Source organism: Colobus angolensis, unplaced genomic scaffold, assembly GCF_000951035.1.
Source record: "Colobus angolensis palliatus isolate OR3802 unplaced genomic scaffold, Cang.pa_1.0 Scaffold151, whole genome shotgun sequence".
NCBI lineage: Eukaryota > Metazoa > Chordata > Mammalia > Primates > Cercopithecidae > Colobus > Colobus angolensis.
Genome location: NW_012114611.1, coordinates 881,516 through 907,731, shown reverse-complemented (window position 1 = coordinate 907,731; position 26,216 = coordinate 881,516). Strand labels below are relative to the sequence as shown.

The window sequence follows — 26,216 nt, the reverse complement described above, 5'->3', positions numbered from 1 at the left end:
ATGAGCTCCTCCGCGACTCGGCGCTGAGACCGCGACCGGTCCAGCGCCCCAGGACCCGCCGCCGGCTGCTGGCTTCCCGAAGCCCCCTCAGGTGGGTTTCCGATCCCCCTGCCTTTGGCCGCGGGGCTCCTCGGCACCCCTAAGCCGGGACTCTCCTCCCTCTGGATTTCCCTTGCTGCTGGGGCGGCTCGGTGGCTGGGAAGGGGGGCGGGGGCCGAGCAGGGGATCTGACTGCGACGAGAAGCTGGACTTGGTGGGGGGGGGTGCGTCCGGGGCGGGGACAGCTCGCTGTCATAGGGAACCGCGCCCCCCCCCCATACATCCACCTTGGGCAGCCCGCCACCCCCCACTCCCAACATACACACACACAGCCTGCTCTTATTTGAGAACTGGAGACACCCGCAGGTGAGGACTCAGGCTGGGCCCCTTCCCAGAGGTAGCCACCTCCCTGGGGGTTTTTTGGCCCCAGTTTAGCTCTTAGGACCGCAGCCCTGTCCTGTGAATACCCGTGACCAGGAGAGGAGCTCCTTACCCCGGGGTCAGCCCATCTGGGCCAGTTTTCATCTCCAGGATGGGGTGGACATTCTTGTCCCAGAGTGACCCCACATCTGGAGGGAACTCCTGCGCCTGCCTATGGGTTCATCAGGACTTCCCCCTCAATCTTGGATGACTGTATCTAGGGTCTCCCCGGGCCTGGGAAGCTTCTCTGGGAGAGCATTCTCTTGGCCTGACCTGACCCCCTGCTCCTCTGTATCTGGAGGAACCCTGGATGTGTTCCTTGGTCAGCCACCTCTGGGCTTACAAAGCAGGGAAGTCTTCTGCCTGAGGAGTCGGTGACCTCTGGAGATGAGGATTCTGGATGGGCACATGTGGAGGGGCCCCATGTGTACTTCCATCCCAGGACAATGACAGACTGTCCCTCTCCCCTCCCCCAGAATCCCCTCAACAAGGATGGAACTGAAGGCCGAGGAGGAGGAGGTGGGTGGCGTCCAGCCGGTGAGCATCCAGGCCTTCGCCAGCAGCTCCACGCTGCACGGCCTGGCCCACATCTTCTCCTACGAGCGGCTGTCTCTGAAGCGGGCATTATGGGCCCTGTGCTTCCTGGGCTCGCTGGCTGTGCTGCTGTGTGTGTGCACGGAGCGTGTGCAGTACTACTTCCACTACCACCATGTCACCAAGCTCGATGAGGTGGCTGCCTCTCAGCTTACTTTCCCTGCTGTCACACTGTGCAACCTCAACGAGTTCCGCTTTAGCCAAGTCTCCAAGAATGACCTGTATCATGCCGGGGAGCTTCTGGCCCTGCTCAACAACAGGTGGGTGGCTCCCACCCTCCCTCAGCCCTGCTCCTGGAGTTGTGTGAGTTCCAGTCAGGGTGTCTGCCTCCCTAACCCACCATAGAGCCCAGCCAAGCCTGCCCTTTAACCCATCCCTACCCCGAAACCTGCCACTCACAGCAGAGGAGTTAGGGTGCTGCTGAGCACCCAATTAAGGACACCCAGCCTCTGATCCCAGCATAGTCCAGAACAGCTTGACCCCTACCCAGCCTGAGATATGAGACATTGTCACCCTCTCTGGAGTGAGCTTTACCCTTATTCTGGCCACTCTGTCTTGACCTTCTTGTCAGCTGGGGGATGGGCACAGACCATCTTTAAAGGGTAGAGACTATAATATAAAAGCCACAGCCCCTGCCTTGTCTCTCTGCCCACCTTATCCATGCTTCCTCTCACCCATATACTGGGATGCCCTGCCCCTGGGCAGCCACTACAGATCCTTCTGTCATTTCAGACCCATGTGGTAGATCTTCTGCATGCCCAGCTCTCCTTCCTTGCCTACACCTGGGCCTGATCCCCAGGGCTGGAGGCTGCCCCCATCACCCTAGTTGGGTGTGGGACACTGATGACTGTACTGACCCGTGTGCCACTCACCCCTGGGCCCCAGGTATGAGATACCAGACACACAGATGGCAGACGAAAAGCAGCTGGAGATATTGCAGGACAAAGCCAACTTCCGCAGCTTCAAACCCAAACCCTTCAACATGCGTGAGTTCTATGACCGAGCTGGGCACGACATTCGAGACATGCTGCTCTCCTGCCACTTCCGGGGAGAGGTCTGCAGTGCTGAAGACTTCAAGGTGGTGAGTCCCCTGGTGTGGGGTGTGAGTCAGCCTGGCCCACAGAGGAGGAGGAGGAGACAAGGAGCAGGCTGGGCCTCTCCAGGTGCTACTCTGGGAGAGGAAGTTGTGTGTCCTGGGGTTTGCTTCTGGTAGAAGGGGAGTTTGTTCAGCATAGGGACACATTTACACTCACTGCATGAGGGCCTGAGCCTCAGCTTTGCAGCCATGATGGCAGGAAAGAGAGCATACAGTGCACAACACACACATATATGCACAAATGCACATGGCCTGACATAGCCACAAACCCACCAAGCTTACCTTCTAGGCCACAGGTGTCAGAGCTGAGCAGAGAGGTGGGTAAGCTACAGCCTTATTACTTGTAGTGAGGTCCAGGACCATCATTTGGAAGCTTGAAAGGAATGCAAGACTTTGCCACCCCACTTCCCAGAGCTACTGAACCAGAATCTACATCTAATAAGATCCTCAGGTGACTGGAGTGTACACTAAAGTTTGAGAAGCACCGTGAAGGACAAGTAAGGGAAACCTTCTCTTAAATAGCCTGACAGTAACTCCCTCTGTGCCATCTGCACCCCATACATAGACACATACACTGGTTAGGTTCCCTGCTTGCCAGCAAGAGCCACAGAGCCAGGGTCTGAGGAAAGGAAGGCCATCAGGACACCCAGTCATAGCTGCCCTGGAGGCTTCCTTTGCATCTCAAAATGGAGACACCCCACAGATGTGGCTGCCTCAGGCCAGCACCTCAGGGAGGGCGTAGGGAAACTGATTTTGGCATCTGATGTGCTGGGCGACCCGGGGCAAGTCACACAGATTCCTGAGGGTTAAGACTTGGACCTGGATGGCAAAGAGACCAGAGGCTCCGGAGCCATGTAGGAACAATAACACCAAATGAATGGACAATGTTCATAACTCTTTCACGTGTTTTCTAGGCTCCCCTCAATCGCCTTGATACATAATCACGTTAGCTCTATTTTACAAATGTACGAACTGAGACACAGAAAGGCAGAATGATTTACCCAAGCTCACACAGTTAGTGACAGGTGACAGGTTCAGGATTAGAACTCATGTCTCCTTAAGCTGAAAATGTCCTTTACTCTTTTAATTAATATTATGGACCCTGGAGTTATTGTGTCCACTTCACATTCTTTTCCAGGACCCTTTTCTCTCCATGCCTGCTCAGCTCTCAGATCCTCTCCCTTTTTCCTGCCCATTTTCTCCCTGTTTGCTTGCTTCCTCCTGCGGTATGGGAACATGAACTGTATTTGTGCAGAAAGGATGGCACCATGGTCACGTTTAGTGTTTCTTGCTATGCAAGACTTCCCAATCTCTTTAAGCCTTGCTCTGCAGACCAGTTTCATTGGCCTTTGTCAATCCTGCTGGACAAAGTTTACCTGACTGCACTGTTTACTGAGCCAAGCTGATGGGGAGCTTAGCCAAGATGCAAGAACCACTTCCTTCCCTATCTTACTTCTTCATAGCAGGAGAGTCTTGGATTCCCCAGAGCTCAAGACCAGAGGGTTCCCAGTCTCACAAGTGATGCTCCCAAGAGTAATAGGACTGTAAGTGAAGGTAGAAGCAAAAGTCAGAGCCCCCTCTCTCCAACACACCCAACATACAAGCAGGAGGGGCCCCTGAGAAAGATGGAGAAAATGTATTTGTTTGAGTGGTTTGTAGTGTTGGATGAGGGAGGGAAGTGCTTGGCTCAATCTGAGGAGGTGCTAAGATATAAATTTGGGCACAGTTAGTCCATAGAAAGTGTTCAGTTGAGGCTCCATCTGTCCATCATGTCCAGAAAGATTCCAAGTGGTGATGCTAAGACAACGTTTGGTCGATGATGGAGATGTTGGGATGTGATTGGTCCATGCCATCTGAGGGGGCCATTCTAAGTAGTCAGATGGAGATGTGATTGGCTCACAAAGTTCTGGAGCAGTCTGAGTTGTTCCTCTTACCCGGGGGGAGAGACACACAGGCTAGCACCCTGCAGCCCCAGCTGTGCCGCTTCTTGCTTCTGGGTTGTCAAGGAAGACCAGGTTTTGCTGTTTTGCAGCCCGTGTCAAAGACCTGACCCTGAATTTTGCTGGACCCGAACCTCTCACCCCTCCCTCTGCTCTCTTTAGTTGATTTCATTGCCAGCCCCTCTCCATGTCAAGAGCTCTACCCATAGGGATGTTCCCACACAGATGGGCGTCTGGCTGGAGTCCATGTCTGACACCTCCCCGCTGGAGAAGGGCCTGGCAGGCTCTCTCCTCCAGCTCCCCAGTCCTAAGGGCTCCCACACTCCTTGCCTGATGCTCCACCCTCTCCCTTCTCTCCTCAGTCTCGTGATTAACATCCTTGACATTCTCTGCTAGGCTCAGAGGTGTGTTGGGAGTGTGTCTCTAGCCCTGGGCAGATGTAGCACTGACAGAAAACACCTGTCTATAGGGTCAGGGTCTGAGGGAAACCATCTTGGCATCTTCTGCAGCCTTCAGAGCAGAGGTTCTTCACTGAGGAAAGGAGGTAGTGAGGGAAGAGAGGCTTTGTGGTTAGGGCTTTGGTTGCTCTTTCAGTGGCTCAGGAAGAAGCTGCTGGGGCCCATCCAACAGGATTGCTCTGGGGATACCACCCCCCACTGTCCAAGACCTTGCTCAACACATTTGCAAAATATAGTGTGTGGGAGCACGTGTGGACTCTTTTGTAGATTTCTAAGGGCAACCCTCATCTCAACAATAAGAGCCCTGTTTCTAAAGGCTGGTTGGGGGAGGCATAAGAAGACAATTCAGGGAGGCTGCTCTGGTCACTCAAAGACCCCAGCTCCCCTGATGAGGATCTGCAGTAACAGGCATTTCTCCAGATGTGCTCCTGGATCCAGCTCAACCCCAGGGAATAGTTGGTGGTCACAGAGCATTTGGCCAGGGTCCATCCCCCAGGTGTGGCTGAGTCAGCTTGAGAGGGTGGAGGTGAATATGGGGAGCCTGAGCTGAATCTGGGAGGGACTGGTTTGGAAATCTTTCAGGATTGAAGAGACAGAAGGGCAGGGCAGGGAGTATCCCCACAGCAACCTGGCTGGGAAGGTCTCAATAGCTGCCTCCTGAGCAACCATAGTGACCCAACTACAAGGCCCCCTCTTCCCGGCCACCTCCTTTTCTTCCTGGTAGGGTGCTTTGTTGCCAAGGCAACGGGGTCTGCGGCTCCTCTCTCCTGCCCCACCTTGAGGCCGCTCAGGCCAAGGCAGGGCAGGGGTTCCATGGAGGGGGGCTGGGGTGCAGCTGTCTGCTGGTGTCTGGGTGGGGGCCAGGGGAGTGAGCACAGTCGCAGCTGGTGCCAGCCTCCAGCTGCACCTTATCTGTCCCTGGCAGTGGGAGCAGCTGATGTGGCCGGAATGCTGAGCAGCAGCAAGGGGAGGGGGCTGGCAGATGGTCGCCCAGTCTGCCCTATGCCACCCCCTCCTCCGCTGAGACCTAGACCCTTTGCCTAGGGGAGAGAGAAGCAGGAATTCATTTCTGGGGCCTGAAAGAGAAGGAAGAGGAGGGCAGAGAGTGGAAATGCTAGAGTGGGCATGTGGTGCGGCTCATAATCTCTCTCAGGAGGGTGAAACTGGGGGACAAGAATCCCTGGGAGGGGTCCAGAAGAGTACTTCTCAGGACCCTGGATTGGAGACCAGAATCTCCCAGGGAAGAGGTGGAGTGAATGAGCACAGAAGCCTCCCCCACAACCCACTGCAAGGTTCCGAAGGGGCCCGGGCATCCCCTGGAGCACCTAGGGAAGTAAGATCCTGCAATGACAGGTGGCTGTGGGTGGCTGATCCTGGGACCCAAAGTGGGGAGAGAGAGGTCATCTAAAAGCAGGAGAGCCAGGGATGGCAGCGCCCGGCAAGAGCCAGGACTAGCAAGGAGCTTCTTCATCTCCAGGGTTCACCCCTCATCCCCACACCCCATGCTGCCCCATAGAAGCTCAGACCAGAAGTCCCTTGGAAGGGCCTGACCTTACTGCTGGGGTCTGCACCCTCCAGCTAGGCAGGGAGTGGAGGGGCTGCTGAGGGGAGAGGCTGCCCAGACTGCCGTGCAGAGAGGGGAAGGGGGGTCTTGGGCAGCCCCACCCAGAGGCCTGGTGGTCTTCACGGGTGGGAAGGGGGAACATGCACAGATTGCAGAAGGATAGAAGAGGCTGATCTGGAGAGAGTAACTCTGGAGGAGGGGTTCATGGGGTTCATGAACTTTGGGGGAAGGGTTCCTGCCCTAGGTGTTCATGGCTACTGCCTCCTACCTTATCCTTCTCATCTGTTCCTCCCACCCAGGAAGTGCCTAAACTGAACGCAGGCGGGTGGAGAGAGGAGACGGGAGCAGAGCCCATTGCAGTTGCAGGAATCCAGTGGGCCCTGGGTTGGGGTCTCAGATGGCTCCTTTTCCCTCTGTCTCAGACACAGATACACACAAACATCCTTCAGGTAGCCCAGTTTTCTTTCTCACCTCTTCCCCTTCTCCCCAGACCCCAGCCATTTCTGACTCTACCCCTCTCTCAGACTGGCTATCAGCTGAGAGCTACTCTAAGCTAATTGATCTCTGGGCTGCTGGCTAAAGTAATAGGGAATTCAGTAACTAAGTGCCTCTGGGGGCCAAGCCTGGAAGTGGAGGGCTAGTCTTGGGCCTTTGTCACTGCCCAGCCGGTGGAGAACTCCTAGGTGTGGCCACTGCATGCCCAGTGTGTCCTGGAGACAGAGGGGGAGGCCCACAGAGAAGCTTGGAATGTTCTGCTGTGGGTGGAGGTTGTTTCTGAGTGTGCTTCAGTTTTGTGGAAAGTAATTTCAAATCTCAGGAGATGGTGAGGGAGACAGAATATTCAGAATGAGAAGCTGGGATTAGGGGAGTGTTAAGCTCCACTGGATTCATTCCCATAGCAGACAGTGCCACTTCCGTGTGCCAGGTCCTGCTCTGGGGCAGTGAAGTGCAGCATGGGAGGTTCAGGGCCGAGAGCCATGGGGGTGGTACTAAAGGAGGCCAGGTGGGGTGGGCTTCAGAACAAGGGGGAACATGCTGGGGATGAGCAGACTCTCAACATCCAGGGGGAGTCCTCCCAATCTCCCCAGCCAAACTCAGCCTCTCGGAGAACAGCAGGTTCATAGAATGTGTTAGTGTCTCCCCAGCTAACTAAATCAACCGGCCAATTCTCTCCGGCAAGGGCCATTCTTCAGAGCCTTGGCCAGCCCCTTCCCACCCCCAAGCTTTCCCTCACTTGTATGTTTGAGGTGGCTAATCTAGAAGCCTCTACCTTCTGACCTATGATGTCCCAGTCAGGACCCTTGGGTGCACATTCTGGGAGGCAAAGCTGGAAGGAGACAGCAAGAATGAGAAGGGGTGCCTAGCTGGGTGGAGGATGGGACTGGGCATTAGGGCTCCTGGTCTCTATTTTGGGCAAAGTTCCACCTGGCCCCACTTCTTAGCTTCTAAGCCCAATCTCCTTTAAGGAGGTTGTAAGAGTATTCTTTATCGAGGGGCAGCCCTTCCTCTGGGACTCTCTGGCCAAGTACACACTGCCCCATGTGTAATGGATGTGCAGCGCCAGCCTACCTGGATACAGGAATTGGACATCTTCCTCACAGAATATTTAAAAATGAGCGTGAAGCTGCTGTGTATTCACCTTAAAGGGAAGTTCCCTTAAGGAACTGTAAGGGCAGACACTCTGCCACCCCAGGCTCTCCAAGGCCACTCTCCAGGGAGAGACAGGGCCAGTTGTGATCTTTCTGAGATCCCATGAGTTCTTGGATAGAAAATGCTTTCCCAGCCTTCTGCATGCCCTCTGTGTGACTGACAGTCCTGTGGGCCCAGGAGGTTCGGCTGTGCAGCTTAGTGCTGTGTGTCTCTAGTTGGTGTCACACTAGCATGCCAGGCTGAGAACATCCCTGGGGGTGAGACTGCTGCAGTGGCCTTGGCCCTGGACAGCAGCCGTCTCAGACTTCCTCACAACACCCTCATCACATGTGCGCCCTAAGCATGCAAGCACACATGTGCACCTCTGTGTGTTTCTGGGGTAGAGTGTGGATGTACAGTGTGAAGCAGAAGCATGTGGAGGTATATGGGGGCCCAGGCAGCTTGGTGTGTGTGGCTGTGGGAGAAAGCTTTTGTGCAGGCAAACCTCTGGTTGCATGCAGAGCACATACCCGCAAAATTAATCGTCTCTTTCAGTTGTGCTTTGCAATTTACAGATTCTCTTTACTTTAGCTCATGTGATCTTCATAATTCTTGTAGGTAGGAAATTGTTAACATCTTCATTGGAAAGATGAGAAAAATGAGGCTCAGAGGAGTTGTGTGACCTGCCTGAGGTCACACAGCTGGGAAATGACAGAGTGGGATCCTGACTTCAGATCTTCTGAGTCCAGGTTCTTTGTGTATGACTGTAGGAGCAGGAACGTGTTTAGAGGAGGGTGCTCTGTTGAGAAGCAGTGTGGGGAGGCAGGAAGGGCAAGAAAGGGTGCAGAGAAGAGACTCTAGGAATCCCGTTCCCAAGTTGAGTAGGCCTAGTTTTTTGATGCTTCTGTCCTTTCATTGCACCATTAGGCGAAGTGCCTATCTTAGGTGAACCCACCACTGCCTTTCCCCAGGGTCACACCAGGGCAGCCAGGACCTCCCTGAGGAACTCACACACCAGGGCAGCTTAGTATCGCATTGCGTACATGCTCAACATCCTTAAATGGGCGTGCAGTGCTGCCTGGCAACCCCACTGTGTTTTCCTGGTCAACTTGCTCTGCCTGATGACTACTGCAAACTTCTCCACTCTTCTCAGTCACCCTTCCTAGCTCCTCTCACCCTCAGCAGATGACCTTGCCTCCCACTTACCTCACTGAAAAAATAGAAGCCTCAGACAGGATCTTGTCCTTCTTCTGGGTACCAAGCCCTAGAAGGGAACATTCATCTTATCTAGGATAAAGTCTCAACCTAGAATTTTCATCTTATTCCCTTCTGCCTTTTTAAGATCTTTCTCCTGCTAATTCTGTCTCTCCCTGCTCTACAGTTGGTCGCTCCTTCTCAACTGGAACCCCATTGACAATGAAACATGCTGAAGATGCTCCTGTCTTAAAATACATAGCTGTAACGACAGCTAACATATACTGAGCACTTGCTATGTATTGGTCTTTGTGCTAAGATAAAAACTAAAACATATGTGTCTCTCAACTCCACAGCACCTGCCAGCTCCTATAGTGTCTCTGCTTCCCTTTACAAAGTTCCTAAAAGTGATGTGTTTATTTCACTGTTTCCATTTCCTCACCTTTAACTCACTTTCTGATCCAGGCTGCTTTCTTCCCCCGTCATTGCCATTCCTCCTAAATGGTTCTAGCTAAAGCCTTCATGTTGCCAAATCCGGCAAATATTTTTTTTTTTATTCTTGATCTCTCAATAGCATTCAAAATAGTTGCCCACCACCTCTTTTTTTTTGAGATGGAGTTTTGCTCTTGTTGCTCAGGCTGAAGTGCAGTGGCGCCATCTCGGCTCACTGCAACCTCTGCCTGCTGGGTTCAAGCAATTCTCCTGCCTCAGCTGCCTTAGTAGCTGGGATTACAGGCGCGTGCCACCATGCGTGGCTTTTCTGTGTGTGTGTGTATGTTTTTAGTAGAGACAGGGTTTCTCCATGTTGGTCAGGCTGGTCTCAAACTCCTGACCTCAGGTGATCCGCCTGCCTTGGCCTCCCAAAGTGCTGAGATTACAGGTGTGAGCCACTGCTCCTGGCCCCCACCACCTCTTTTTTGAACTACTCCCTTTCCTGACGATCATACTCTCTTTGTTTTCCTTCTCTGTCTACCCACTCCTCTGTCTCTTTGCCAGTTCATTTTCTTCTACTTGGCCATTTAGTGTCATCACTACTCAAGGCTCAGTCCCAAGCTTTAATCTTCTTTTAAATCATGAGAGTACAATGCACCGTATTGTAGCTTGAAGAATTTTTACACTGGTATGTCTTACAGTGTAGTATTTTGCATATTACACTGGTATGGATTTACATTGGTATAAAACATTTCTAGTACCCCAGAAAGTTCTTTCAGGCTGTTTGCTAGTCAATGCTACCCCACAAGAGTTAACCACTATTCTATCAGTATAGACTAATTTCACTCGTTCTTGAACTTCCTGCAGTGTATGTATCCTCCATACGGTGTATACTCTTTTGTGTCTGTTTGTTTTGTTTTGTTTTGCTTGTGATTATGTCTGTGAGATTTAGCCATGTTGTTGTGTATGGCAGTGGTTGGTTCTTTTTTGATGCTGTATAGTACCTCATTATATGAATTTGCCACAATTGATCCATTCTACTGATGCTAGACATTTGGGTTGTTACTAGTTTTTGGCTCTTATCTATAAAGCTACTATGAACATTCTTGTTCATGTTTTTTAGTTGACATATACACTCATTTCTCCTGGGCATATGACTAGCTATGGAGCTATGGTTAAGTCATAGGGTATGATTCTGTTTAGCTTTAGTGGATACTGCCAAATCAGACCTTTTTTCTGTTTTTTTTTTAACTTTATATTCTATTCTTGGGCAGTCTCATCTTCACTCATGACTTCAATTACCATCTACACACTGACAACTGCCAAATTTATGTCTCAGCCCAGCTCTCTCCTCTTAGCATCAGCTCTAGTCGCCAATTTCCCACTTAACGTCTCTCCTTGGATGTCCCTAAGACTCCTCAAAACCAGCATGTGCAAAACCAAAGTCATCATCTTACCTCCCAAACTAGTTCTTTACCTGTGTGCCTGATCTAGTGAGCCACCCCACTGTTCACCCCATCATGCAAACCAGAAATCATCCCTGACACTCCATCTCCCTCACCTGCCTTGACAGGATCTACCAATTTTGCCTCATAAACATCTCCACTCTACCCCTGTTACGGGCCGTCCCACCACTGCATGTCTCACTGGGCCACTGCAAAGGCTCCTAAACAGGCCTCCCAGCAGTCCCTCTATATCCTTCACTCTGCAGCCATAGTTGTCTTTTCAAATCAAAGCTCTGATCACTTGAACTCCTTCTGTGGGGAGTCTTTAATCGTCCCTGAGCCAGAATCCTCACTGTGGCCTTTAAGACCCTGAGTGACCTGGGTTCTCCCTGCCTTTACCCACCTCTCCAGCTACGCTTGCCCCTTCTCATCTCTCTCCTTCAGGGCCCTTGCACACACTCTGTTCTTTCTCTGAAATATCCTCCCTCCTCCACAGGGGCACATGCGCACATGCATACACACACACACACCATTACCTAATTACTCCTCTTTATTTATTTATTTTTATTTTATTTTATTTTATTTGTATTTATTTTTTTGAGACAGAATCTCCTTCTGTCACCTGGGCTGGAGTGCAGTGGTGCAATCTTAGCTCACTGCAACTTCCACGTCCTTAGTTCAAGCAAGTCTCATGCTTCAGCCTCCTAAGTAGCTGAGATTACAGTCATGTGTCACCATGCCTGGCTAATTTTGTATTTTTAGTAGATATGGGGTTTTGCCATGGTGGCCAGGCTGGTCTTGAACTCCTGGCCTCAAGTGATCCACCCACCTCGGCCTTCCAAAGTGCTGGGATTACAGGCATAAGCCACTGCGCCCAGCCTCCTCTCTATTCTTTAGACTGTAATTCAAACATCATTTCCTCAGAGAAAGCTTCCTTGACTCCCCAGTCTGGGTCAAGTCCCTCTGCCATTCACTCTGATAGAGCCATATTTTTTTCATAGCACTTATCATGGTTTGTAATTAGATATTTATTTTTTTCATTTTTGAATTGATGTCTGTCTCCCCTCTTCGATAGTAAGCTCCATGAGGGCAGGTCCATGATGTGTTCTCTACTGTGGCAATGAATAAATGAAAGAATGAAGAAGCAAGGGATTTGGAGACAGATGACCTCATTCCAGCCTCCAGCCTACTTCTTGCTCTTCCTGAGACTTGAATAGGCTGGTGTGGCTCAGTTTTCTCACTTGTCAGATGGGAATGAAGTTACTCATACCTGCTTATTTCACTGGGTTGTATAAGGATCCCATGAGATAACAACTGAAAACCATGGGCCGAGCGTGGTGGCTTACACCTGTAATCCCAGCACTTTGGGAGGCTGAGGCGGGTGGATCACCTGAGGTCAGGAGTTTGAGACCAGCCTCAACATGGAGAAACCCTGTCTCTACTGAAAATACAAAATTAGCCGCGTGTGGTGGTGTATGCCTGTAATCCCAGCTACTCGGGAGGCTGAGGCAGGAGAATTGCTTGAATCTGGGAGGCAGAGGTTGCGGTGAGCTGAGATCACCATACCGTTGCATTCCAGCTTGGGCAACAAAGAGTGAAAAACTCTGTCAAAAAAACAAAACAAAACAAAGCAAAAAACACCATGGAGCATTACACAGACATAAGGGGTTGCTGGAATGAAGAAAGAGATACAGAAAAAGTCAGAAACCACACAGCGCACACTGCTGAAGAGAAGGTCTGGATGGGGAGGGCTGCATGTTTGGACAGAGGGTTCAGAACTGAGTGCAGCTCTGTGTGTGTGTCTGCTTGGGCACCTCTCCAGGGGCCCTCTGTGTATGCCCTTTGACATTTTCCTCATCCTCCAATTACTTGAACAAGATAAAGATGAGAAAGAATGTTAGAAGAATAAGCATTTGTTTGAACACGCATACAGGTGATGGAGGAGAGAGGACGTGCAGTTGGGTGTGTGTGTGTGTGTGTGTTGGGGTGTATGTGTTGTGTGTGTGTGTTGGGGTGTATGTGTTGGGGTGTGTGTGTGTTGGGGTGTATGTGTTGGGGTGTGTGTGTGTTGGGGTGTATGTGTCGCCCCACACCAGGGCTGTATGTCTGTGTGGTAATGTGCAAGTGTGCAGTGTGGTCTTGGTTGCTGTAAGGGAAGAGGTATTCAGTTGCACCCAACTTACTGTCCTTTGGCGCTGTCTGTGTATGCACACCCTTCTCTTTGCTGGGGCTCCCAAGCTGGAAGCTCTCACTGCCTTTGCTGCTTCCTTCTGGAAATCAATCTACTTCCCCTTCCAAAATATCTGAAGGAGAGGGACAGTGCCCTCTAGTGGGAATGCATGGGTAGCTGCAGCTTCCTCAGCCCAAGCCTCAGCCCACTCCACTCAAGTCTGGAAGTCTTCTCTGAAGCACTTCCTGGGGAATGCAAAGGAGGAGGCCCCTACCCTCTGAGAGCTCAAGATCTGGCAGGCAGGAAAAAGATGCACACAGGAGAGGACACACAGGTTCATGCAGGAGAAGCCTGAGGACAGTAGCTGAAGGTGGGTGGGGGGGTCTCTCCTCATCTCTGCAATGACTTATCTCTGGTTGCCCAGGGTGTTCCTGGCCTTCCTTGCTTCCTGTTCCCACACATGGTCTCTTGGTCCTGCTCTTTTACTCTTGGTCATTACTCATAGCTGTAGGGCCTTGAGCAGAACTGGACCCTTCAGTCTATTCCCCGGGTGGGCACTAACAGCAATCTATGGAGTTGGGGGAGGCTTCTTGGAGGAGGTTACATGTGAGTAGGGTCTTGAAAAATTAGTAGGAATTCTCCAGATGGAGTCCAGGGAAGGCACAGGACTGTGGATGAGCCTTGTGTGTCTAGGGATGGGTGGTGGCGGCTGGATGCTGGCCTGAGGTGGAGGGTACATTGCTTTCAGCTTTGTGGGGCCACAAGAGATGCCTAAATTTTCACAGGAGGCAGTGGGAAGTGAGAGAAGATCTTTACTTTTTTGAGACGGAGCCTTGCTCTGTCACCCAGGCTGGAATGCAGTGGCACGATCTCGGCTCACTGCAATCTCTACCTCCCGGGTTCAAGCGATTCTTGTGCCTCAGCCTCCCAAGCAGCTGGAACTACAGGCATATGCCACCATGGCTGGCTAGAGAAGGTCTTTAAGCAGAAGAATGGTCAGAGTCACACAACATGAACTAAAGGTGGGGAGAAACTGCAGGGAGGCAGGGAGACCAGTTGAGAGGCTGTTGTTTAGGCAAAAGAGGAAGGCAGTGGCTGTTGTTTAGCCCAATCTGAGGGCAGTGGCAGAAGGATGGAGGGGGCGAGAGGTCCAGACTCTGATTCTCGGACCTCTTTGTCCCTGGCAGCAAAGCTGAGGCCAAAAGTTCCACATCACTCGGTTCTGCTACAACCTGGCACTCTGCCTCCCATCCCCAACACACTCTAGGGTCTCTGCAAATGGAGAAGGAAGATGGTGGGAGCAGGGAGGGAGAAGGGGGGGGGAACACAGCCTGGGACTAGGGGATGCTTAAGGAATGGGGAGGACCAAGCAGACCCACCTAGCCCCAGTCTAGCCCTACTGCTCCTCCTCTGACCCTGCAGAGAAAGAGTTAATCTGCTATACCTCCCTCCCCAACCTTCCCCTCCTCCCCTCAGGTCACCTTCTTGGCCCTGGAGACTTGGCTGGTGGCTCAAGTTCCTCAACCAGTGGCCCTGAGTAATCAGAGCACACAGAGGGACCAGGGGCCTGGGGGCAGGGAATGGTAAATTAGGGGCAGGGCAGCCTCAGAGACTGAGGCTGGGAGTCTGCAAGGCTGAGGGTTTGGCGGGAACCCCAAGTTGGTTCCCAATACTCTCTACCTGACCCAGATCCCCCTGCCCCACCCCCAGCACTGATCTCAATTTCTTCCACCCACCAGAGAATTCCTCGAACTCCTAAACTGTTGAGGGGTGCAGGGGGCAAGCTGAAAGGGGTAGTGGTGATCTGCCAGGAAGCTTTCCCACTGCAGGAGACAGGGTCCCTCCCCCTAGTGCCGGGAACTGGTCAGAAATGAGTCTGTGGTCAGTGAGAGACTGCTGCTAATGGAACCTGGGCTGGCCCACAAGCCACAGGAGGGGTAGGGGAGAGGAAAGGAACCAAAATACAGCTCAGCATAGGGGGTGGGACTAGGGCTGGTAATGCTGTCCTGAAGTAGAGCTGGGGCCAGGGAGGGAGGGGAAGAGAAACAGGGTCAGGGACTGGAATTGGAGGTCTGAGAGAGTGCCTGGTGGTGGGGCACGGAGGGGCTAAGGTATCCCGGAGGAATAACTGGATGAGGGGAGAATAAGGAAGAGGACCCAGAATTGGGATGCGGGCACTGAGGGACATGATGAGGAACAGACTGGAGGATGACAGAGAGCATGAGTATGTGTTACGTGTGTCCTGGGGGGTGGGGACTGTTGTCACTGCGATCATCATGGCAGTGGGCGCAAAGGATGGTGCCGGGTCCCTCCTCACCGGGAGGGGTGGGTTCCAGGAGTCCCAGCCCTAGGCTTTTCCAGGGTTTCCACTCTGTCCTAAACCCTCTCTGTGCTGCTGGAGCTGGTGACAGGAAAGGGGCTCCAGCCCCCTGCTCTCCATCAGCCTCCTTTTCCCACTGCCATCAATTATTCATCAGCCCAGACACCCGCCCTCCCTGGCAGGGCAGGCTGGTCCTCCTCCCATGCCCCGCCCCAGCCACACTGCCACAGAGGCCCTGGTGAGGAAGGACAGCCAGCCAGGCTGTGGATACCTGACTGACAAGCTGGGTGGCTGGCTCTGCCGGACTCTGCCTGGGGTCACATAGCCTTCCCCTCTGGCACCTTCCCCCTTCCTCCTGCCAATCCCTGGCACCAGGAAGCCCCTGGAGAAAATGCCCATCCGGATCTTCTGCTCTGTGTCATTCTCCTCTGGAGAGGAGGCCCCAGGGCCCTTGGGAGATATTTGGGGTCCCCACCACCATCAGCAGCAGCAGGACATCTCAGAATCAGAAGAGGAGGAAGAAGAGAAGGAAAAGGAGGCAGTGAGGAAGGAGGCCAGCGAGAGGCATTCACCCATAGACTTGGTGGCCTTTGCCAACAGCTGCACCCTCCACGGCACCAAGCACATTTTTGTGGAGGGGGGTCCAGGACCAAGGCAGGTGCTGTGGGCAGTGGCCTTTGTCCTGGCACTGGGTGCCTTCCTGTGCCAGGTAGGGGACCGCATTGCTTATTACCTCAGCTACCCACACGTGACCCTGCTAAACGAAGTGGCCACCACGGAGCTGGCCTTCCCGGCGGTCACCCTCTGCAACACTAATGCCGTGCGGCTGTCCCAGCTCAGCTACCCTGACTTGCTTTATCTGGCCCCCATGCTGGGACTGGATGAAAGTGATGACCCTGGGGTGCCCCTCGCTCCACCGGGCCCTGAGGCCTTCTCTGGGGAGCCCTTTAACCTGCACCGCTTCTACAATCGCTCCTGCCACCGGCTGGAGGACATGCTGCTCTATTGCTCCTACCAAGGGGGGCCCTGTGGCCCTCACAACTTCTCAGTGGTGAGTGGGGCCCCATGCCTGCCACAGTACCCCAAGAGTATCTGCCATGGCTCTCCCTGACTGTCACCTCCTGGGGTTGGGGCTGGGGCTGGGGCTGATGACTGTGCTGTCCCCTCCTCACCCGGCTGACCCAGGCCAGAGCTTACCCAGGAGCCCAGGGCCCGGAGCTAGGCTGATATTCCCAGGTCCATACCAGCATTGCTTTTCCAGTATCTGCCATGGCTCTCCCTGACTGTCACCTCCTGGGGTTGGGGCTGGGGCTGGGGCTGATGACTGTGCTGTCCCCTCCTCACCCGGCTGACCCAGGCCAGAGCTTACCCAGGAGCCCAGGGCCCGGAGCTAGGCTGATATTCCCAGGTCCATACCAGCATTGCTTTTCCCGTTCGAATCTTGAAACACGTCTTAGATGGTGTTTCCTCCCTACATGTCCTCCAGCCTCACCTGCCCTTCCCAAGACCTCCTCGTGGTCCAGCAGGGCCCGGGATCTGTTGGTAGCCGCCAATGCCTGGCTAGTTGATCACTATTTTGACTAGCACCTATGGACTGAAGCTGGGGTGGGTGCTGCCTGGTCTCTGATGGTACAAGAGAAGGGAATGAGAGGGAGACAGTAGAGGGGTGGGGACATCCCCCACCACCCCCACCTCACCATGCTGCTTGTCAGCAGCTCCCACAGCAGGGACTTCAGTGCGTCTTTGCTTGGTCTTCCTGTACCCTCCTACGGGTGCCCCACCCCCACCAGCTCTGTGTGTGTGTGTGTGTGTGTGTGTGTGTGTGTGTGTGTGTGTTTGAGGGTAAATAACAGGCCTTTAAGTCATATCCCTCTCCCCAGCTTTAAGTGGCCAGGGACCCTCTTCCTAGGGGAAGCTCTCACTGGGAACTGTCCTCCTGCTTGGCCCCCCACCCAGGGGTCTAGGGCCTTCCCTGCTGGAGGGCCACCTGGCACCCCACTGTCTCTCCTAAGTTCATTTTCCAGGTCTGTCTGGCCTGACTGCTCTCCTGCTCCACTAGCTCCCAGGTACCAGGCCTTCCCTGCCCCACACACCTATCCCTCAGTCCTCCACCCCCTCCCTAGTGTAGGGGCAGGGGGTGTCATCATACTGGTGCATCATGGGATGACTGCAGGCATACAGGGGCCTGGGGGTTTGGGCCACTGGGCCTCAGGGAGGCCAGGAGCCATAGGAAGGTGGCTTCCTCTGGGCCTGAGGGTAGAGCAGACACTTCTCACCCAGGCCCACCAGGTGGCAGCAGCAATCCATTGTACAGCAGGCCAGTCCTCTGAGCCAGCGCAAGGCAGGGCTGCTAGCCGGCCTCAGACACCTCTAATCCCATACAGCTCCGGATGGAGTGTAGGCATGAGCATATGTCCAGCCTGGAGCCTGTGGCTGGGTGCCGCAAGACCTGGTCGTGGGGCTGGGGATTAGGAGCCCTTGGAGTTCTCTCTTTGCCTCATCCCTAGACCTCACCCACAAAGTGGGGAGAGCAGTATGTTTCCTTTTCTGGAGGGCAATGGAGGAGGCTGTTCTAGGAAGGGGGAAGGGGACAAAGACCCTATTCCCTAGTAACCTACTGCCATTGCTGCTCCAGTCTGGCCTGAAACTCTTTTGTCTGTCCCCTGCTCTGGGCTGTGTTGACTCACCTTATGACCTGTTTTGTGGACTTTGTCACCATCCAGCAGTAGTAAAAGCACAGCCACCCCAACTTGGGGACATTCAAGGAGGCTGTGGGGAAAAGGCCAAGAATAACTGGTTTACTTTTCTCTTTGCAGCTTTTTAATCAGCACTGTGACCAGGGCTGCACCGGGGCGTGGAGTGGGGAGAAGACTGGGGAGACAGCCCCCAGGGCTGAGATATCTCCTGAGGCCTTCCTAGTTTTAAAGCATTAACACACGCACCATGCCCTGGGGGCTCAGTCCCAAGTGCTGGGAGAAGAGGTGCTGGTGCTTGGTTGAGCGTGGTCCTTGGTATGGCAACTGGGTCTACTTTCAGGTTCTGCTGATGATAGAATAATGATAGACCCAAAGGGCTAGGGGCTGCAGGAAACCAAAAAACTGAGTTTGGCTGGGCACGGTGGCTCACGCCTATAATCCCAACACTTTGGAAGGCTGAGGCCGGCGGATCACCTGAGGTCAGGAGTTTGAGACCAGCCTCGCTAACATGGTGAAACCCCGTCTCTACTAAAAATACAAAAATTAGCCAGATGTGATGTTGTGCGCTTGTAATCCCAGCTACTCGGGAGGCTGAGGTGGAGGTTGCTGTGAGCTGAGATTGCGCCATTGCACTCCAGCCTGGGCAACAGAGTAAGACTCCATCTCAAAAAAGAAAAAAACAAAAACAAAAACTAAGTTTGGGTCTTGGGGAAAGCAGAATTTCAGATTCCCAGAGTGAAATCTAGGAGAAGAGAAGATATGTCTCAGAGGCCTCAGGAGCTTGGGCCTGAGGAAAGGGTCCCAAGGAGGGGCCAGGGATCTGGCTGTGTTGGGATCCTGGTGATGAAAATGCATATGTCAGGTTCCTGGCAGGAAAAAGACAGCTACCTGATGATTTAGTTGAAGACTTTTAACAAAGGGACTGCTGACAGATCTGTGGGCAGGGTTAAGAAAACCAGTGAGAGGGGCTGAGGCAGTGAGCAGTACTAGGAAATAATTATCACTTCTAGGCGGAAGAAGCCCAAAAGAAGACAGTGCTGCGTAGGGATCCCTGACAAGATTTGTAATCATGGAGGGCATAAGCCACTACTAGAGCTACAGAGGGGCAAGGGCTGGAGAAGGATTCATACCCCAATCTTTCCTCCTGCCTTCTGATCCATTACCAATACCTCCCAACTGTGAAACCCGACTAGAAGCCCATGCAGGTGGCAAAGGAGCTCAGGCTATGCACCCTACCAGGAACAGTTTTCCAGGGCACACAGAGGGCAAGGAAGGGTGGGAAACAGGTGGGAGAGGGGAGCAAATGGAGAACAGGCTGCAGAGGAGGAACCATTCCCAAAGGGTGTTGAGATTCCAACAGCTGGGGTGACTAGGAACAGCCCTTGGTGAGTAGAGGGTGCTGGCAGGACTCAGGCTCTCCACTCTGCCCCTGCCAGGTCTTCACACGCTATGGAAAGTGCTACACGTTCAACTCGGGCCGAGATGGGCGGCCACGGCTGAAGACCATGAAGGGTGGGACAGGCAATGGGCTGGAAATCATGCTGGACATCCAGCAGGACGAGTACCTGCCTGTGTGGGGGGAGACTGGTATGTCGCCCGCTTCAGGGGCCCCTCTGCATGGCTCTAGGCCCCAGCCTCTGCCAGGGGTTCCTGGGCTTCTCTGTGAGACCTGGGCAGGGCCCGGGCTTTCCCCTCTCCCCCCAGCATCTCACCATCTCCATTGCTGACTCTACCTGACTTCCACACTCACATCTCTCTGGCTCCCCCTTCCTGGCTCAGTTACTCTCCAAGGTAACCAGCCATCCTTTTCCATCAGCGCCACTACCACTCTATAAATAACTCCCTCTCTTCTCAGGCTGCCTGCCTGTCTGGTCTCAGGGGGCCTTGGGGCAGAGAGATGGGGGGAAAGGGAGAAAGGGAGGGGGAGAAATGGAGAGCATCTGAAACAGTGACACTCTGGGAGAAAGTATTTGAAACACCAAGATGCAGAGCAGAAGCCAGGTAAGAAAAGAAGTGTGTGGGATGCAGGGGTCATCAGAGCAGCTCAGAGCTGGTAAACCCGGAAGGAGGCTGGGGGGATGGGCTAGGACCCTATAGAGTCCCCCACCCCAGTCCCAGTGTATGCTATGCTTATTCCCAGGAGAGGTAGGGTGCCTGATGCCCCCAGGTCTGAGGGGGGTTAGGGAGTCAGGAGTCCTCCCAACCCACACACCCCTCATTCCCCTAGACGAGACGTCCTTCGAAGCAGGCATCAAAGTGCAGATCCATAGTCAGGATGAACCTCCTTTCATCGACCAGCTGGGCTTTGGCGTGGCCCCAGGCTTCCAGACCTTTGTGGCCTGCCAGGAGCAGCGGGTGAGAGGGCCACGGGAGGCTGGTCCTGGGATGGGGTGTTGAGGGGTCCAGATGGAGTGGTGGGCAATCAATCATGGGAAGGACAGGTGAGCGAGGACCTGGGTGGTAGTCTGGCTAGTCCGAAGTATGAGTGATCGAATGGACAAGAATGTTCTGTAAACTCTGAGACCTTCAGAGGCTGCAGAGAGAGAGGGGGGCAGAACTCCAGAGATCTGCATCTTGTCAGAGGAGTCCATCAAGCTGATTTGGGGAGAAGTCCCCGCACTCCCCCAGCTCCCCGGCTTTCCCAGCAGCTCATCTACCTGCCCCCGCCCTGGGGCACCTGCAAAGCTGTTACCATGGACTCGGATTTGGATTTCTTCGACTCCTACAGCATCACCGCCTGCCGCATCGACTGTGAGACGCGCTACCTGGTGGAGAACTGCAACTGCCGCATGGTGCACATGCCAGGTCAGGCCCAGGGCTCCAAGCATACTCCTGGGGTCCCTGGGCCTTTACTGCCCCTCACTAGCTCCCCATCCATATCAATCTCCCAACCCCAGTTCCAGCCCACCCCATCCCATACCCATCTGGCTCTTGTCTCTCTGACCTTGGTTCCTGCCTGCACCTCCGGGGATGGGTGGGAAGGGTCTAGAAGGTATAGACTGGGAGTGAGTCACTTCTGGGGCAGCGTGGGGGCCCACCAGTCCTCCCCTCCCATCCTCTCACAGCTTACACCTTCTAGGCCTTTGGTAATACCACCATCACCAGACCCCTTGAATCCCCATCCTGCATCATTGTCTTTTCTCCTCTGTAGGGGATGCCCCATACTGTACTCCAGAACAGTACAAGGAGTGTGCAGATCCTGCTCTGGGTGAGCGCCCCTGGCCTGGGGCAGTCTGGGGGAGGGAAAAGGTGCTGCCAGCCATGTGCACAGGAGTTTCAGGTCAAGCTCCCAGAAGTCTCACATAACTCCTGGACTGGGCTGCACCCTCTCTTGTGTCTGATACTAAAGCTGAGAATGGTCAGGCATGGTGGCTCACACCTGTAATCCCAGCACTTTGGGAGGCCGAGGTGGGCAAATCGCTTGAGCCCAGGAGTTCGAGACCAGCCTGGGTAACATGGTGAAACCCTGACTCTATGAAAAATACAAAACAAAAATTATGTGGGCATGGTGGCATGTGCCTCTAGTCCCAGCTACTCCTGAGGCTGAGGTGGGAGAATTGCTTGAACTTGGGAGACGAGGTTGCAGTGAGCCAGGATTGTACCACTGCACTCCAGCCTTGGTGACAGAGCAAGACCCTGTCTCAAATTAATAATAATAATAATTGGCCAGGCGCGGTGGCTCACGCCTGTAATCCCAGCACTTTGGGAGGCCGAGGCGGGTGGATCATGAGGTCAGGAGATCGAGACCATCCTGGCTAACACGGTGAAACTCCGTGTCTACTAAAAATACAAAAAAATTAGCCGAGCATGGTGGCAGGTGCCTGTAGTCCCAGCTACTCAGGAGGCTGAGGCAGGAGGCGGAGCTTGCAGTGAGCTGAGATCGCGCCACTGCACTCCAGCCTGGGTGACAGAGCAAGACTCCGCCTCAAAAAAAAAAAAAAAAAAATAATAATAATAATCAATAAAGTTGAGAATAGCATCTTCAGAGGACCCTATGAAAAATGAACAGAGGTCACCTGGGAATGGCCTTCATCTTCTTTCATCAGCCCCTCAGCTGGTTGACCCTGGAGGGTCCTGAGGAAGTGAGATATAAGAGTAAGAAATATCCTTGGTGAGGCTTGGTGAGAATTAGCTCAAGGTGGACACAGCTGTGAGGGGGCAGCTGGGGTTCTCCTCACTCTTCTAGTTCTCTCCATCTACATCGTTGGTTCAGTGGCCTGCAGGGTTCAGCAGGTAAAGTCCTCAAACATGCCTCAGGCTGGATGGTGAGGTAGGATGTTGGCAGAGTTTGGCATCCAGGCAGGTCATGGAAAAAGAAAGGGGCCCAGGGTTTCTCTGGGCAGAGCTAGGATGTGCATGTGGGAAGGTGCTGGCAGAAGGGCACCACTCAACTGGGACCTCTCACCTGGCTGAGTGCAGACTTCCTGGTGGAGAAGGACCAGGAGTACTGCGTGTGTGAAATGCCTTGCAACCTGACCCGCTATGGCAAGGAGCTCTCCATGGTCAAGATCCCCAGCAAAGCCTCAGCCAAGTACCTGGCCAAGAAGTTCAACAAATCTGAGCAATACATAGGGTAAGGGCTCTGACTGGGTACAGCAAGGCCCTTGGGTTGGGACTGTGGAATGGATGAGTGGGGTTTGATGGGGGCGGGGGCTGGCAGGCAGGGGGAAGTTGAGATAACATGGGGAAGGTCCAAAAGGCAAGCAAAGAGTCTAGGGTGGGTATGCAGGGACGATCAAGCCAGAATAAGCAGGAAAGCACCCCTTTCTCTTCCCTCTTCATCCTCATTGTTGTAACAGTAGTCACCTTATACTTAATACATACTACATATGGTACAGAACATTTTTCCCTATATGCGATCTCATTTAATCCTAAAAGGCAGGTATCTCCATCAGCGTCTCATTTTATGGATATGGAAACTGAGATTCAGAGAGGCTGCCTTGCTAAGGTCACTCGGTTAGTAAGAGACAGAGATATGACTTGAACCTAGGTCTCCTCCCCCAACCCCTGTGCAGGGAGAACATCCTGGTGCTGGACATTTTCTTTGAAGTCCTCAACTATGAGACCATTGAACAGAAGAAGGCCTATGAGATTGCAGGGCTCCTGGGTGAGCTGCTGATGGCACCTGTCCCCTTCCCATGCCATGGGCATGGCATGGCTCCCTATCATCCAAAAGCAGGGTGCTCACTTCCGTCCCATGAGGGTCCTCCACCCCAGAGGCCCTTCCCCAAACCCTGTTGTCTTGGTAAGTGGTGAGGGAAGGGAACTGAGCCTTCTTTTAGGGCAAAGTGGAAAAGAGAAAAGATAGGCCTGTGGTCATGAGGGAGGGATAGGCATGGAAGTGGAGACTATTTTATACGCTCCTAAAATTGGCCCAGAAATTAAGAGTTTTGTGGTATTTTGTAAACGATTATTTTTCTTGAAATCACCTGCTCGTTTTAGAAAGGTAGAAAAACGCAGAAAAGCATAGAGAAGAAAATAAAAATTCCACCCGAATCTGGCTTTGCGATCCTTCTGTGCGAAGGCTGCCAATCCCTTTGAGAATACAACTTGCCAGCCCCAGTCCCAGTAAACCCTGCTGCCCCCACGGCGTCCTGACCCCACTGACCCCCCTGGCCCCTGCCCCCGCCCCCGCAGGTGACATCGGGGGCCAGATGGGGCTGTTCATCGGCGCCAGCATCCTCACGGTGCTGGAGCTCTTTGACTACGCCTACGAGGTAAGCGGGGGCGGGGCCCGGCGCAGGGCCACGTGGGGGCGGGGTCCAGCCCGCCCATCTGCCCCGTCCCGGTCCTAGGTCATTAAGCACAAGCTGTGCCGACGAGGAAAGTGCCAGAAGGAGGCCAAAAGGAGCAGTGCGGACAAGGGCGTGGCCCTCAGCCTGGACGACGTCAAAAGACACGTGAGGGAGCAAGCGAGGGCGCCCTCCAGTCCGCCCCTGCCTCCACCGCCCCAGGAACCCCTGTCAACCCCCACCCACCTGCCTCTGCCACCACCTTCTCTCCTTTGTCTCCTGAATGCCCCAGCACTACCGGAAGCCCTTCCGAGGGATAACCCGTCCCTGTCCTGTGCCCTTCCCCTAGAACCCGTGCGAGAGCCTCCGGGGCCACCCTGCCGGGATGACATACGCTGCCAACATCCTACCTCACCATCCGGCCCGAGGCACGTTCGAGGACTTTACCTGCTGAGCCCCGCAGGCCGCTGAACCAAAGGCCTAGATGGGGAGGACTAGGAGAGCGAGGGGGCCCCCAGCTGCCTCCTCACATCTGCCCTGGGGACTCCCCACACTCCGGGGCAGATCTTTCCTCTTGTCTGTGGTAAGGAAGGAGTCTTGACCATAGAGTCCTCTCCCTGCCTCTATCCCATTCTTTTTACGTTTAACAAAACTAATCTAAGAAAGAACTAAAAAGGGAGAACGGGGCAAGGGACCTCAGGCTGCCCCTCTCTCCATGCTGCCTCCCCTAGCTCCCAGCCTGAATTCTGTCTGTCTAGCTGTCTGTCATCTGAGTGTCCACCTACATTCTGCTGCCACCAGTCACCAAAGGCCCTTCCCAGTGAGGGGTGGAAGGGATCCCTGGGGTCTGGAATTTGGCCCCAAACCAGAGAATGTACCTTAAGGGGGAGGGCTAGTGTGGGGGAGGGAGGCTTCCCCAGCCTTAAGAGACCCTCTCAGCCCAGTGACTGTCCCCAAACCCAAGTCTCCTGGCAGGAACTAAAACCTCAGTCCCACTCTTTCACACCATGTGGAATCTCGTGGGGGTCAGGGATCCCCTTAAGAAGTGGTAATGGGGTCAAGATGCGGCCCCGGTGCTGTAGGCTACATCCTGATACCTATAAGTTCACCCCCACCCCACAGCTGCTGGAGAGAAATCCCAAGAGGCAGCCCTCCCTCACCATCCCATAAAAGACCTGGCTGGTTAACATCCAGCTCAGGGAGAAGGGCACTGGTGCCTAACCTCACTAGTCCCTCTCCCGGAGGCCCTTGTAGAGGGCCACGTCCATAAATTTTCTTATGGAACTCTCCCACATCCTCTTCTCCAACTTCATTTGCTTCTCTCAACAACCTCATCTGCACTTTCTATTTCTATATGATACAGACTCTATATTGCTATATCTCTGTATATACTTTCCCCAGCCCTGTCTGTCTCCACCCCATCCCCTTTTGTCTCTGAGAACCATTCTCCCACCCCAAGTTCCACCTTCTATGTTTCTGCCCCCTCCCTGGTCTCTGAATGCCTTTGCCTGTATAAAGAGTTGGACTCTCTCCCCTGGTGTCTGTACTGTGTACACACATCCCTCTGAGAAGCACAAGGAGACGACACGCACATTGTAACCTTTGCACTGTCTCAGTGGCGACAAAGGAAGCTGTGAATCACAAGCTCTGCCTCTTTCTGGCCTCACCCTCTCCCCCAACCCGGGCACCCTTGACCCTCCCTGCAGCCTTAACATTCTCTTCCCCTGCTCCTCCTATCCCATTGCCCTTTGCCCAGCTGACAGTAGCATCCCCAGGGAAGGGGTTGCTGTAGAGATAGCCCCCACCCAGGGGATGGAGGTCTGCCCTGGACACTAAGCCAAGTGTGTCAGAGACAGAAGGGAGCTGGGGATTGGTGACTCCTAAAGCTGGGGCAGTGGGATGCTAACAGGCAGAAGCTGAGGTCCTCAGTCAGTGGCCTTTCCTCCTTCTGGGTGCCCAGCCCCCTTTCCTCACCTGATACCCAAGCCCACCACTTTTATTTTCTGGTGAGGTGGGTTTGGTAGGAAAGAGAGGCCTAGAGGAGGAGTTGAAAGCTCTGCTGTTGTCCCTCCCTATCTTAATGAGAGACAAGTGAGGTGGAGGGCCTGCCCCCTCCCTCCACCAGACACTCCTTCCAGGCCTAAGCCCCAACCCCTCTCCAGGCCTTCCTTCCCCAGCTGTGTCTTGGTCTTCAATCCCAGAACAGGACCTGTGAGCAGGTCACCTGTGCATTGGCCTGGAGCTGGAGAGTAAGGCTATAGGATCTTTGGAATCTCTTGGTTCCTAGGAGTTTCTCAGAGATCATACCTCCCCAGAGGGAAGCAGGGATGAGGCCAAAACGTGTGCATTGGATAGGGGAACAGCAGGCAGGGCTTCGGGTGACGCATGCCTCTGGTTTAATAAACTGGGTTTCAACCATCTCCTCTTCAGTGTTGTTCACTTATTTGAAAACATATTTAGGTATTCTCACTAAGTGCCTAGAGCTGA

The 26,216-nt window shown here is 53.7% G+C and overlaps 2 protein-coding genes across 5 annotated transcripts; both read left to right on the top strand.

Moving 5' to 3' along the window:
• Window positions 1–6: 6 nt before the first annotated feature.
• Window positions 7–26,158, top strand: ASIC1 (acid sensing (proton gated) ion channel 1). 4 transcript variants are annotated; one of them, XM_011936143.1, is made up of 13 exons: window positions 8–91; window positions 936–1,313; window positions 1,939–2,134; window positions 19,191–19,283; window positions 19,434–19,584; window positions 20,225–20,352; window positions 20,646–20,802; window positions 21,149–21,205; window positions 22,417–22,570; window positions 23,013–23,242; window positions 23,635–23,714; window positions 23,793–23,897; window positions 24,079–26,147. In XM_011936143.1, the coding sequence occupies exons 2-13, from the start codon at window positions 952–954 to the stop codon at window positions 24,181–24,183; spliced, it is 1,818 nt and encodes a 605-aa protein (XP_011791533.1). In that variant the 5' UTR covers window positions 8–91; window positions 936–951; the 3' UTR covers window positions 24,184–26,147. The 4 variants fall into 4 exon arrangements, with proteins under 4 accessions (XP_011791534.1, XP_011791536.1, XP_011791533.1 ...); XM_011936144.1 differs by lacking the exon at window positions 19,191–19,283 and having other exon boundaries at window positions 7–91; window positions 24,079–26,158; XM_011936146.1 differs by lacking the exon at window positions 19,191–19,283 and having other exon boundaries at window positions 7–91; window positions 23,013–23,104; window positions 24,079–26,149.
• LOC105507686 lies at window positions 24,214–26,149 on the top strand. Its single transcript, XM_011936288.1, has 2 exons — window positions 24,214–24,289; window positions 24,406–26,149. Exons 1-2 carry the CDS (start codon window positions 24,214–24,216, stop codon window positions 24,897–24,899), a joined length of 570 nt encoding a protein of 189 aa, XP_011791678.1. The 3' UTR covers window positions 24,900–26,149.
• Window positions 26,159–26,216: the final 58 nt, after the last annotated feature.

Coding starts and splice junctions, on each gene's coding strand:
- LOC105507686 (XM_011936288.1), top strand. CDS start 24,214: ATGGGGAGGACTAGGAGAGCGAGGGGGCCCCCAGCTGCCTCCTCACAT. Junction 24,290..24,405: donor GGGACTCCCCACACTCCGGG/GCAGATCTTTCC, acceptor AGAACTAAAAAG/GGAGAACGGGGCAAGGGACC.
- ASIC1 (XM_011936143.1), top strand. CDS start 952: ATGGAACTGAAGGCCGAGGAGGAGGAGGTGGGTGGCGTCCAGCCGGTG. Junction 20,803..21,148: donor CCGCATGGTGCACATGCCAG/GTCAGGCCCAGG, acceptor TCTCCTCTGTAG/GGGATGCCCCATACTGTACT. Junction 23,715..23,792: donor TCTTTGACTACGCCTACGAG/GTAAGCGGGGGC, acceptor TCCCGGTCCTAG/GTCATTAAGCACAAGCTGTG.